Consider the following 12,609-nt stretch of genomic DNA (forward strand, 5'->3'; position numbering starts at 1 on the left):
GGTCTGCATGCATTTCTACTCTAGCAAATGCAAGCATAGCACAGAAGTCACTGTTCAGCTTTGGTCTTGCCTTCAGGTAAGATGTAAAAGCCAACTCTTCTTAAAGGTCAACCATGTCAGATAGGTTTGTTCTCTACAAAAAAAAAAAGAAAAAAACACCCACCCACACAAACATGCAGCTGTGCTCCTGTGCAACTCAGATGTTTCCCTAGAAATTGGGCTTTGTATAACAGCAGTTCCTGCTGTGCATATGATTAGAGCAAGGACAGCTGCACAAGAGATAGCTAAGAGATTATTATTGGGATCAACCTAGATTTCAGTCAGCTGAAAGGCAGAGATAGCAACAACTGGTGCTGTGTTCCTCACACACTGGTGCTTCAGAGCAGTTGTTCTAATGTACAAGGTGCACATCAGCAACAAGTAGTCATACTGCTGCTTTTGCCAGTCTCCTTAGCTGCTGCTCCAGACTGTTCATTCCAATAGGAATGTTATGAGCAGTGCTTACCTCAAACATACTTGGTCTCTTTGTCCCATTTTTCCTTAGCCAGGACCGCTCAGATCTCTATGTAACTTAGTCCAGTAGTTCTTGGAAAGAGGGAACAGTGCATAGGTCAGCCAAAGGCTCCAGCTTTCTTTACAACCAGCCCCTGTTCATGTACTCAGAGCTCTGACAAACAGAACAAACAGTTGGTTTCAAACCTTGACCGTGATCAAGTCCCACACTGATCTTGCCTCCCTGAGCAAGTTTTTTTTGAGTGAATCACATTTGACAATATTTCCCCTTATCTCCTTCAGATATCCATTTRCACTTTTTTAAAGCAGTGTTTCAGTGTTTCTAGGACAGGTCAGGGAGCACAGGTAGTGCAGTTGGGATAAATCCCTGCCAAGAGATTAAGACATCAGGACTGCACAGCTGCCTGACTCATCCCAGACTAATCTGTTAGCATCTCCTCCCACTGCAGCTCCCTGCTGTTCTAACTGAAGACCACCAAATCAACAGCAGGTATTTATATATATAWAAATGTGACAGCTTTGTCACTTGTGCAGTACACTAATACTATAGGAGGCTGTGCAACTACAGCAAGTTCAGAGGTAATGCAGGCCCCAGATGCTAACAGCTCCTCAGTGGCTCTCCCACACCTCTTGCTCCRTGCGCTCTTTCCTGCCCCACACTGCCTTGCTCCTGTCACCTGACAGCTGTCCAAACACCTTTTGCCAGACTTTTAAGCCAAAGCAGCCCCTGGAGCAGCTCACTGCATGCRATCTTGGTGAGAAGGAGGAGCAACCTAGCACACTCCATCACTGAGGCAGCTTCCAGCACCTAATCAGTTAAAGCACACACACACAGCACTACATGGCTCTAGAGGATACAAGAAGCCTGGAGAAAGCCAGGTCAGTGGTGTGTCAGCTCACAGCCAGTGTGGTCTCACTGTAGATGAAGTTCACACAGCAGGATCATTTATTTTAAAAATAAGTGACATTTACAATACCTTTCAAACAGAACTTAAATACATTTACTCAACAACAACCTGTCAAATAATGGGAGATTAAAGTGTCTGAGCCTCTCCCACCATCTAAACAAGGCACAGCTGTACATTGCTATTCTGAAACATTTCCATATAAAAGTGTTCACTCTTTTCACTTGCAGAGACTGGAGTTCAGCATTTCCTCTTCCACAAGTCATTACAGGGTAGTCTAGACACTCAAAAACAGTTTGTTAAAAAATTAATTTTCAAAAATTTACAAAGCCTATCAATGGGAAGTGTAAAGTCCTAGAAAATGCCAATTTTATTGAGCCTAGAGGTAGCCTGGATCAAGAAAGCAAGACCAGCTTCACCAGCATGGTCCTTGCAGAAAGTGCAAAAAAAAAAAAAAAAATCAACACATGAAGAGTTAAGGCACCAAGCTTTAAAAACCCCTGAGGTACTAAGGAGGGAAAAAAAAAAAGAAATCAGCAGGAGTTTTAGTCTGGCAGTATCCCTTGAGCTGTGAAAAGCTGCTTTAGGAGTCAGTAGTTGCATCTGTTGCATCTGGGTTGGAGGAATCCTAGACAAGGATCCCAAAAGATTAGTGTGAAAATTACATAATAAAATTTTAATGCAGAACTTAACAACTAACACTGCTGGTTTTCCCAGCCCATTTTTTTTAAACACAAAATTTTCCTTTAAAAATGAGCAGTTTCAGAGCTCATAAAGACAAGATCAGCAGCAAGGGTAAGTGCCAGGCAGCACAAGTTCCCTTCTATCAGACTCCTTCTGTGTGTTTATCCCAACCCACTAGTTCAGCTGAGGTTACACTGATGCCCAAACAGGGATCCAGACCAGGAATGGTGACAGGAGTAAAGAGGAAGATCAAAGCCAAACTCACCACAGTGGAGGCTATTTTGAAATGCTGCTACTGCTAGAAATGAGGCAAGATGTGTTAACTGCACCCCTTGATCCTGGTAACTTCACTTCCTGATAGAAGCTGGGGAGCAGGGGAAAGGGGTTGCTGACAACCAAGTCTTGGGTAACCATGGCAGATGGATAGAGGCTTCCAGAGAAGCAGCAAGGCTTGATTTTTCCCTCTGAGATCTTAGATGTGAAACAACAGCATCAAGCTAAAAAATAGATCCAGAAGTCTCACTCAATCGTCTTTCCAAGGTCAGAAATACACAGCACCAAGGAAGCCTTTACCATGAAGGAAAAACCTCACCAGAAGCCAGATCTACAGCTGCATCCCCAGACTTTCTCCATTGCTTTGAGGGAAGAAAACAGTCTTTGGAAAGGTCTTTAGGATCTTACAGGCACGAGAAGTCAGCATCCAGATCCTGCAGAACCAGCTGGCAGAGCATGCTTGCAGGCTGAGCAGCAGGACAGGGCCAGCTGGACCTCCTTCGCTGCAGGGCAGGGGGCATTTCTGACACCAAAAGGCCAAACCCTCAGATATATCCCTTCTCTGTGGGAGGGGGATCAAACTGATGGTCTGGGAAAGCTCTTCCCTTCTCAGGGTGCTCTCTCTGGCAGGAATGAGACTGTTTTCAGTTAAAAAAAAAAATGCAATCTCCAAGCAAGTCTAAGGTGCCCCCTCCCTCCCCCGTCCCGGGAGGCAGCAGGGATCTGGCTCAAGTGCAGGTAGAACAGATCGTCTCCCTTTAACAGCTCAGCACTCCAGCTGCACAGCACATGATTGCCTCATGAGTAATCCTCACGGCCAGGCAGATGGTATTTTAAAATTAATCTTTTTTTGGCTTGGGCAGGCTTTTTTTTTTTTTTTTAATCTCTCCAATCTCTTCATTTCAGTCCTGTTGGCACCACCAGGGTAGTCCAATCCTCCTTTTAATACGGAAAATACCAAGGCCACAGTCTTGCCCGACCCCTAGACAAGAACAAAAAGTGTCCTAAAGCACAGGACCGTATCTCAGCCCGCCACRGCAGTGGTCAGGTACTGCCAAGAAGCACAGCTACCTGCTCCTCTGAGGTTGGCCTCCCCTTTCTGCCCCAGCCAACCCAGACCAAACCCAGCCTGGCCCGTGCACCCCGTGGGACCACAGGAGCCTGGAGCACGTCCAGGTCCATCTCCGGGCAGAGGAGCAGGGCAGCTCTGCTCCCGAGCTGAGCTGCACGATCGCGAGGCAAGGCTCCGGGACCCCAACCACCGGTGGGGCTGGGAGCGCAATCCCCATCCGCCACCCTCCCTCTCCCTGCAGGGCAAGCGCAGCAGGACAGCAGCCAATTCCCAGGTGCTTCTGCTGCCCCCAGATCTCCTCCCACAGCCCCCCAGAGGCCAGGGCACCAGTGACACTAATCTGCAGCAAGCTCACAGATGCCACAAGGGCACAAGCAGTGGAGGTGTGCTGGAGAACAGCTCCAGGCCCACCTGGGGACAGGAGGGGTGGTGGGCAGCAGCACAGAYGGGCTCTCACAGGTGCCACGTGCCCCAGGCACACATCTGCCACACGGACACTGGCTGCTCACTTCTGTCCTTTCCAATTTTGGCTGCCCACAAGCCCGCGAGGGGCCTGTGAGCCCAGCTGGACCCAACCACCAGGCTCCTGCAGCGGGTGACACTAACAGCACAAGACAGCAGGAGACATTTCTAGCACAGGCCTCCAGGAGGAGATTCCTGCCAGGGTCTCCTGCCTCCTCCCCCTGCCAGAGCAGGAGGTTGCAGAGCCCTGCACAGCACAGGCCAGGGCAGTTATCCCCAGCATGCTGGAGACGTCCCGCTTGAGCCTGCTTGGCCAAAACATGCAGAGAGACACCTCACCCCGGGTCCACTTGGGCTGGCTCCGCTGCTGCTCACCTGTACATCCTCCCTCGCACCCGTGAGCGCTGCCCTCCGTAATAGCTTCCCCACTGGGAGAGCCCTCCCCGGGCGTGGAAGCGGCCCCGGTAGCCCCCGCGGTCGGTGCTGCTGATGCCCGGCATGTTGGTTCTCTTGGGCAGCACCTGGAAGGCAGGACCAGCTCAGACGCACCGTCGCTGCCAGCCCCAGGGGCCAGCACGGCCACCTGCGCCACCAGGGCTGGGAGACATGGAGGCACCATCCTGGGGCTTCATCAGCTCCTACCTTAATGACACGACCTCTGAACATGCTCTCATCCAGCTCCACCGCCGCCTTCACGGAGCTCTTCTGCTCAAACTCGATGTAGGCRTACCTGCAAGGGGAGAGGGGTGAGCGCTGCCGTGGGGATGCCCCGCTGCCGAGCCGCCCGACAGGTCCTTTCCTCCACAGGGTGGCTGGGCCTCCAGCAGAGTGACTGCCACCAACCCCATTCCCAGCTCTCCCCATCCACTTGTGTCCTGAGAAGCCACAGGCCTCCTGCAAAGCCAGCTGGTCCAGCTCACAGCAGGCACAGGAGATGGCTCAGGWGGATTCCCATCAGCAAAGCTGCTCCAGCAGGACCAGAGCCCGCTTACAGTCCTGGTGCTGGACTGCTCTTCACCATGGAACGGTGCTGAGCGACTCAGCAAATGTAGCACACAGGGAAACAGCAAAGGAGAGGGACAGAGCAGCCAGGGCACACAGGATCAGTCCCACGCTTACAGAAGAGCTCTGGTTTTAGGGCTAAGGTGGGGAGGGAGCACACACAACACCAGCTGCAGCAGCCTGGAGAGCTCCCTTCTCCCCTGAGGGCAGTGGCTATGGYTTAATACACTCCAGAGCACTTTTTTGCCTGGCCTGGAAGGAGGTCAAGCTCTTTCCCTCCACACAACACCAAAAAATGAACTACCATGTTAGCTTTTAGCTGGGGATCTCCCTCCAGGTTGAGGGGCACAGGACTCAAGTGCCTCCTAGAGCACACCAGGCCCCCAGCCCACACCAGAACTCAGGTGCAGACAGCACAAAYCCCTGCCTTCTCTGCACACAGCTGCAGGCCATGATGTGCTGCTTTCTAGGAACTCAGAGCAGCAGTTCTCTTTCTATAGGACCTACAAATCACATAGGAGCTTTCAAACTGAGGGCTGCTTGTAGCTTGGCATCAGCCTTATGCCAGGGCTTACACTGACCCCACTAACCCACTGCAGAGTTCAGAGCACAAACCCCTTCTCTGCACTGGAGATTTCCAGCTGAGCTTCAGCTGTGTCCCAGATCAAGGGCTGCAGGCTTGGAGCTGGCAGCTTTGAAGGAAGCCACCTCCTCCACTGAGGCCAGCAGYGCTGTTTGCAGAGCAACTGCACTGAGAGGCACAACCTCAAATCACAGCCCCGAGCAAGGCAGGACACACGCCCGCTCCCAGAGCTGGGGAGCACGAGGTCTGGCCCAGGGCAGTGCCCTCTGGCAGCCCACCCCAACCCCAGGCCCACACACAACACTGACCCTTTGGGGTGTCCCGAGAACTTGTCACAGAGGATGGTCACCCGGTTGATCTGCCCACAGCTGTTGAAGTGAGACTCCAGCTCCTCCGCAGTCCCACCATAGTCCACCTGCAACAACAGTCCTGGCCCCTCAAGCACCACCGAGAGCCTCCTCCAGCCTCCCCAGCTCAGCTCTTCAGCACAAGGGGAGTCCCAAAGCCGCACTGCTCACGAACAAGCTGTCCCYTTCCCCCGACAGCAGGGAAATCCTCACTAGTACACCGGTGTCACCGCTACACCCAGATTTGTGCTGCTAGGTGACAACTACCCGCAAGGAAAGGGCCTCCACCCAGATGGCCGAGACCAGGGCCCAGCTAACCCTTAGCTAACACACTCACAGCCCCACCCTCGCTGTCTCCCGAGGCTCAGGAGCAAGCTAGGATCAACAGGGACTCACCCAGAGGGGACTCTTCCAAGGCTGAGAATCACCAAGGCTCTGCATCACTTATGCCCCCCAGAATGTCAGCACAACGCAGGTTGTTACCCAGGGAAGCAGAAGCATCACCCAAATCACCTGGTCTGGAAACTCAAGTCCAGGAGACACCCTCCCACAGGGGTATTTTGGGTAGCTGACACAACAGATTTTGCAAGTGGCTGAGGCAGAAACTGAGCTGTAAGACTCAAACCATATTCCCAGTATTGACYGGGGAAGTGGCAAAGCACACAGGAYGGGACCAGCCAGCCAGCCCAGGCAAACATCCACCCAAGCAAAGAGCTGCTGGTGAGCACTGCTCCAGGGGCTCAGAACAGCGTATGTGGCACTTACATTGCCCACGTAGATGGATCGCTGATCAACCTCCATTTTCTCCTCYGCCGTCTTTGGGAACAGACCTGCAGAGACAAGGTCTGCCCTGAAGCACTGCGTGGAGACGCAGGAGCCCTCTCGCAGAGGGAGCATGGCTGCCTGTGCAGCCCCGCTCTCCGCCCAGCCACCACCAAGGAGCTCCCTGCTCTCTCGGTCCCAGTGCACAGCAAGCTCCCCTTGTCCAGGCTCCCGTTCAGGTTTGAGCATTCCCACATGCCCCTACATCAGCCTCATGCTCCATCCCCTTGGCTCGTCTCCCACCATGAAAAATGACACAGGGCAACTGATGCTGCCAACTCATTGACCAAGCTTTGGCCTGTAGAGGTGGAAGGCAAGAATTAATACAACCTGCCTCAGCATCATGTCCTGCTCAGGCCCTGACTCTTCCTACACATCCAGCCCACAGCTGACAGGACACCAGAGACTGCCAAGAGAGACAGAGCTGCACGCTGCAGTTCTGATAGACACCCTGTGCCTCAGAGGTGTTCCTGGTGGGGACAGCAGCAGCCACAAACAGCCCATACCTGCCTCTGAGCTCATGATGAAGCGGCTCTCAGCTTCCAGCTGTAACTCCTTCAGCCTCTCATCCTCTTTCTCCATCTCCCGCACTCTGGCTTTGATGGCCTCCAACTCCTGAAACACAAATCAAGACTTGTGAGAGCAGCATACGAAACAGGGACACCTTCACCACACTCCCCACCCTAGACTGCAATGCTACAGCACTGCGCAATGTGCCGCTTCACCAGTGGTTTGCGCCCAGGTTGGTGGACAAGGGTGGGGCGGGTGTTGGGGACAACAGCCTGCCTCATGAAAGGCAAGTTCAGCTCCTAGTTCCATTAGAGAGAGAGGAAAAAAAAAAAGAAAAAACACTTCCTTTATTGTGTTTACCTGCRAAACAGCATTTGCTAGAGCAGGGGTGCCTCCACAGCACTGGAACTGCCAGATGGAATCAGAGATTTAAACTGGTGATGAACAGGAGCCATTTACYTAAGCTCAGGCAGACAAACAGCTCAGTGGGGAAAGCTCAGCAGCAGGAGAGTGACAACACAATTTCAGCTGCTCAGCTTAAGGATTTTAACAACAGGAGGCCCAAGATAACTCTTATTCTTAACTTTGGAGAGTGGTTCAACAGAGGCATAGAAAGTCTTCCATTTTCTTAGAAAAACAAGGAAAATCGACTCCACATTTAGCCAAACACTCACTGGGTCCTGCACATCCAGCTCTTCTGCACTGTCCCCCTCCAGGTGGTTCAGGCCCAAGTCTTCTGCTGCAGCCTTCTGCAGAGCTGCCATCTCTGTCACATCCCAGGACTCCTCCACTGCTGCCAAGGATGGTGGGTCCTGCCACCAGATCCCAGAAGTGTCCAGGAAGAGAGGGCTGGGTAGGAATAGCAGTGATAAGCAAATAGTAATTTAATGCAGAGTCTAAAGAGGAATACCAGCCAGGCAAACACTTTAAGGGCACTTCCTCCAGACAGAAGAACAGCCACCCCCAAGCAGATCCCTCACAGAGATGCAGGCTGGCTTGCAGCAAGACYCCAGGACTGCAGGTGCCTGACCTAAGGCAGGCTCTCTAGTTCACACATACTGAGCCACTTCCCAGCATGGGAGGCTACAGAATGGACTGGRAAGCCAGGCCCAAGCACTGTAACCTCACTGATGTCAAGGAAAAGGAGGCAAAATGTGACCCAGGAGAAGAGCTCTCAGGCTGTAAGGAGGGGAGAGCAGCAGGGAGTCCTGCTTCACCCCATGACAGGGGGACCTATTCTCTTCCAGGCTTCAGCTCCTGGCCTGGGCTGCCAGAGGGACAAACCCTCCTCCTGAGAGGGAAGCTGACCCTGCTCCAGCCAGGAGCCTGGAACCCCAGTGCCTCCTCTTGAGCCAGCTTCAATCCCAGTGGCACTCACCACCACCACCACAAAGCCCTCCAACCCAGGACCTGCCTTATGCCGCCATCACCACCACCCGTCGAGCCGGGCCCCGGCCCTACCTCGCCCGGGCCCCGAACATGCTGCGCGGAGCCAGCGGGAGCAGCGGGGCGGCACCACGTGCAGACCGACCACTGCCACGTGCGCTTCTCCCGCCGGCGCGCCGCTTATCACACGTCGGCAGCCAATCAGAGCCCGGCGCGCCGCGAGGCCCCGCCCACTGGCGGCAGGGCGGGGGCGTCGCTGCCCCGCTCCCGGCCGCGTCCCCGGGGTCGCGGGTTCGAGGCCCCGCGGCGCCCCGGCCGCGGACGCTGGTGCRCATCTGGGCCAGGCAGGGCGAACGCGGCTCCTGTGGGCCTCGGGATCCCTGGTGCAGCCACCGCCGGTGGTGGCCAGGCTTGGGGGGGCATCGCAGCTGTTTCTCTGAGTGGGGCACTGCAGTGATGCTGGTGGGCTGCAACTCGCTCCAGAGGACTGTATCCTGCTGCCCCCGCCCTGGGCACTGTGGACCCCCCGAACAACAGGAGACCCTGAGGTGGGGTGCAACATAGCAGGGAGGAGAAGTCCCTTTGGAAACAGGTTGCAGGACCGGGGATCCTGGGGGTGAACCGAACGCAGGCACCAGTGCCACCCGCCRTGAACACCCCCTCCCAGGGCCCAGGGTGGGGGGAGCCACCAACCCCAKGGTACACAGACACCGCGGCGGGTGCGGGCACAGGGAGCGAGGGGCCCAGCACAAGCAGAGCCCTCTGGTTGATATTAAATTGTCTTTATTACACAGATACAGAGTTAAGAACAGACATAACCTGAATCATAAAGTTTACATCTTCCACAGGTCAAACATACAGTACACTTAGAGAAAGCAGGGAACAGCAAGGGGGGGACAGCATGCCGAAGGAAAGTCCTATCACGTCACCTCTCTGGGCCGGCCGCCCGCCGGGAGCTCCCCGGGGCCCCGCGCCGAGCCCAGCCGATGCCCGCGGGTGCCGGGCTCCTCCCGCCCCCRGAGCTGGGGCACCCGAGCGCGGGGCCGGGGCAGCCGGGAGATCCCGGAGGAGAAGGGTGGGTGCCCCGGCCCCCGCTCCGGGGATGCCACGAGCCGGAGGAGGGCGCGGAGGGTGGCGGGGACGCGGGTGCCCGGCCGGGACGGAGCGGAGCCCCGGCGAGGCTCGGCGCCGGGGGAGGACGCCTCCGCAGCGTTTCCCCCGGGGCGGCGCGGGGGAGCCCGGGGCACTTTGGTTTCAGCTGGGATTCGGTTTGGGAATGCGAGGAAGGAGCAGAGGAGCCCGCTGAGAGCCTCCCTTCTCCGGCCGCCTCCTCCGGCCCCGCGCTCCCGGCACCGCCACGTCCCCGCGCCCGGCCCTGGCCCCTCCGCCAGAGCCACCCTGCCGGGCCGGCTCCCGCGGCTCCAGCGCAGCCGCTGTCCTCCCCTCTTCACTATTTTTTTTTTTGGAAATATTACACTTTAAAGCTGTCTAGCTGGTTTGGCCGTCTGCTGGCGCCACACCGCCTGTCCCCTCCCTCCCTCAGCTTTTGGTTTCAATGCAAGGTTCTGTAGGGTATTTTTATTATTCTTATTAAAAAAAAAAAAAAAGAAGGAAAAAAAAGCAGCAAAACAGAAAGGAAGTGAAACAAGAGCAGAATCTGCGTGTAAGTGCTCTCGTCTGCGGTTTCCCGGCGAGGCGGAGGTAGAGAGGCAGGGCCCGGYGCGGAGCGGGCGGCGCGCCGGCGCACGGACACGCTTGGCAGGGAGCGGAGGAAAAGGAACAGACACCAAGAAGAGCAGGCGGCCCCGCAGCAGGCGCATCTGCAATACTCTTATATATTACCTCTTCTCAGGAAACGTAAGAAAAATAGACAATATTACATATGCCACACCATAAATAAAGTGAACAGTCACTCGAGGGGCCCCCGGCCCAGCTCCCGGCCCCGGCGGGACGGGGCCGCGGAGGGGGTGAAGGGGCCGCGCGCGCCCCGCGCCGCCGCCTGCACCCGCATGGAGACGAGCCCCAGCGACAGCTCCAGCCGCACCGGCCGCTTTCGCCCCGGGCTCCCGGCGCCGCTCGGAGCTGCCCAGAAACCTGCCCTGGGGATGGCCAAGATCTCGGGCRCGGGCAGCCCTGCCCCGGGGATGCGCGAGCTCTCGGGCAGCCTCGTCCCGAGGGCTCGGGGCTGCGTGCAGCCGTGCCCCGGGCAGGGGGGAAGTCGCAGGCGCGCGCAGCCCTGCCCCGACGTCTTGGGGTGCACGCAGCCCTGCTCTTGGACCTCAGGCTGCAGCCGGACCCTTTGGCGAGGGCGTTTGTCACCGGCGCTCGGAGGGGCCTGCCGGATCCCCACGCAGCTCCGCGGGCGCTCCCAGCGGCACCGGCACGGGAGTGACGTGGCTGATGCGGTTTTGCCCCCCGGCCTTGGCACGACGGCACGTGGCAGGCTGCTGCCGGGCCCGGCTGCAGACCTCGCAGTTCCCGCGGTGCGGGAAGCGTGGCACCCGCGCCGGGGAGGTGCAAGGCGCGGGGACGCCCGGGTCCCCTTCGGCATCCCGCTGCAGCGAGGGGGATGCCCGGGGACCCTCACGCCGCCACTCCACCCCGAACAGCTGAACAGGCAAACGCGCCTGTGCCCAACCTGGCCATCGCCCGTGCCCGATCTGAGCCAGAGCCACAGCAAACCTGGCTGGGGCCACCGTGCCGCTGGCTGGAGCAGCACCSGGCTGCCCCCAGCCCCAGCAGCGAGGCTCAGGGCTGGGGCAGCACACCAATACCACCGCCTCGGAGGTGCCCCACGTACCGGGCCCTGCTGCAACGTGCTCTGAGCCCCAGGCACGGCACGGCACGGCGCAGCAGGGCACAGCGTGACATGGACTAGCACGGTGCAGCATGGCACAGCACAGCGTGACATGGCACAGCACAGTGCAGTGCGGCACGCCATGGCGTGGCAACAACGTGACACGGCAAGGTGCAGCACCGCATGGCATGGCGTGGCGTGGCGTGGCATGGCACAACATGACATGGCATGGTGCAGCATGGCACGGCTCGGTGCAGCATGACATGGCACAGCACGGCATGGCACAGCATGATATAGCACAGCGCGGCATGACATGGCATGGCACAGCATGACATAGCATGGTGCAGCCTGGCRTGGCACGGCACGGCAYGGCACAGTGTGACATGGCATGCTGCAGCATGGCATGGCACGGCACAGCATGACATGGCACGGTGCAGCATGGTGTAGCACAGCGTGACACGACGCGGTGCAGCATGGCATGGCATGGCATGGCACGGCACGGCACGGCACGGCACAGCCCCACAGCAGAGGGGCACACCAGGAGGGAGATTCGAACGCAGCACCCGCGGCCAGGCCTCTCGGTGACTCGTGCCTGGCGAAGCCACCACACGACCCCAAACCCTTCTTTCTTCTCTAAAGCAAACACACAGGATGGTTTTGCAAATCCGGAAACTAAAGCTCCTAGCGAGCACACGAATTCTGCTTCTTTTCGGTTAATCCTAGCTCCTAAACGTCACATCCTCCAGTAGTTTCTCATCATCTTTTATTTGGCAAATGTCTCTTATTATTATCACTATCATTATTATTATTATTATTTTTGGACCTCTGCAGACACTATTTACATTCACATTAACGTACAGCATTCCCGCCCTGGCCGTGCCGGGGCGCGCTCTGGCTTCCCTCCTCTCGGAGCCGTGGGACTTTCCGTATTGCACTCCCGTCCTCTGCGCTTTATACAATGATGCAAGAAATACAAAATAATCTACATCGTCTTTCTCCTCCCGCTCCGCGAGGAAGTCCTCGTTGGTTTCTTTCCTTTCCTTTCCTCCTAGGAATCGTTGCAAAAAAACCCAACGTGGGGAGCGGAAAAAAAGAAAAGAAAAGCCGGAATCTGAAAGCAACCGAGCAGCGCCCGTGTCCACCGCGGGGCTGGAGAAACCATCCGGCGCCGCGCTCGGCCGCGAGCCGCGGAGCGCCGTCCGCAGAGCGTCGTCGCGGAGCGAGGGGAACGAAGGGCGTCTTTGCAGCTGCAG

At 56.8% G+C, this 12,609-nt stretch overlaps 1 protein-coding gene across 1 annotated transcript; it reads right to left on the reverse strand.

The window, feature by feature from the left end:
• Positions 1 to 3,267: 3,267 nt before the first annotated feature.
• PABPN1L (PABPN1 like, cytoplasmic) lies at positions 3,268 to 8,654 on the reverse strand. The gene is made up of 8 exons (XM_085317762.1): positions 8,635 to 8,654; positions 7,848 to 8,022; positions 7,170 to 7,278; positions 6,607 to 6,671; positions 5,803 to 5,909; positions 4,552 to 4,639; positions 4,285 to 4,430; positions 3,268 to 3,357 (listed from the first exon to the last, which is right to left on the reverse strand). The coding sequence occupies exons 1-8, from the start codon at positions 8,652 to 8,654 to the stop codon at positions 3,318 to 3,320; spliced, it is 750 nt and encodes a 249-aa protein (XP_085173888.1). The 3' UTR covers positions 3,268 to 3,317.
• Positions 8,655 to 12,609: the final 3,955 nt, after the last annotated feature.

The sequence above is a fragment of the Rhea americana genome, unplaced genomic scaffold (genome assembly GCF_003343005.1).
Source record: "Rhea americana isolate MKP2758 unplaced genomic scaffold, rheAme1 scaffold_502, whole genome shotgun sequence".
NCBI classification, from domain to species: Eukaryota; Metazoa; Chordata; class Aves; order Rheiformes; family Rheidae; genus Rhea; species Rhea americana.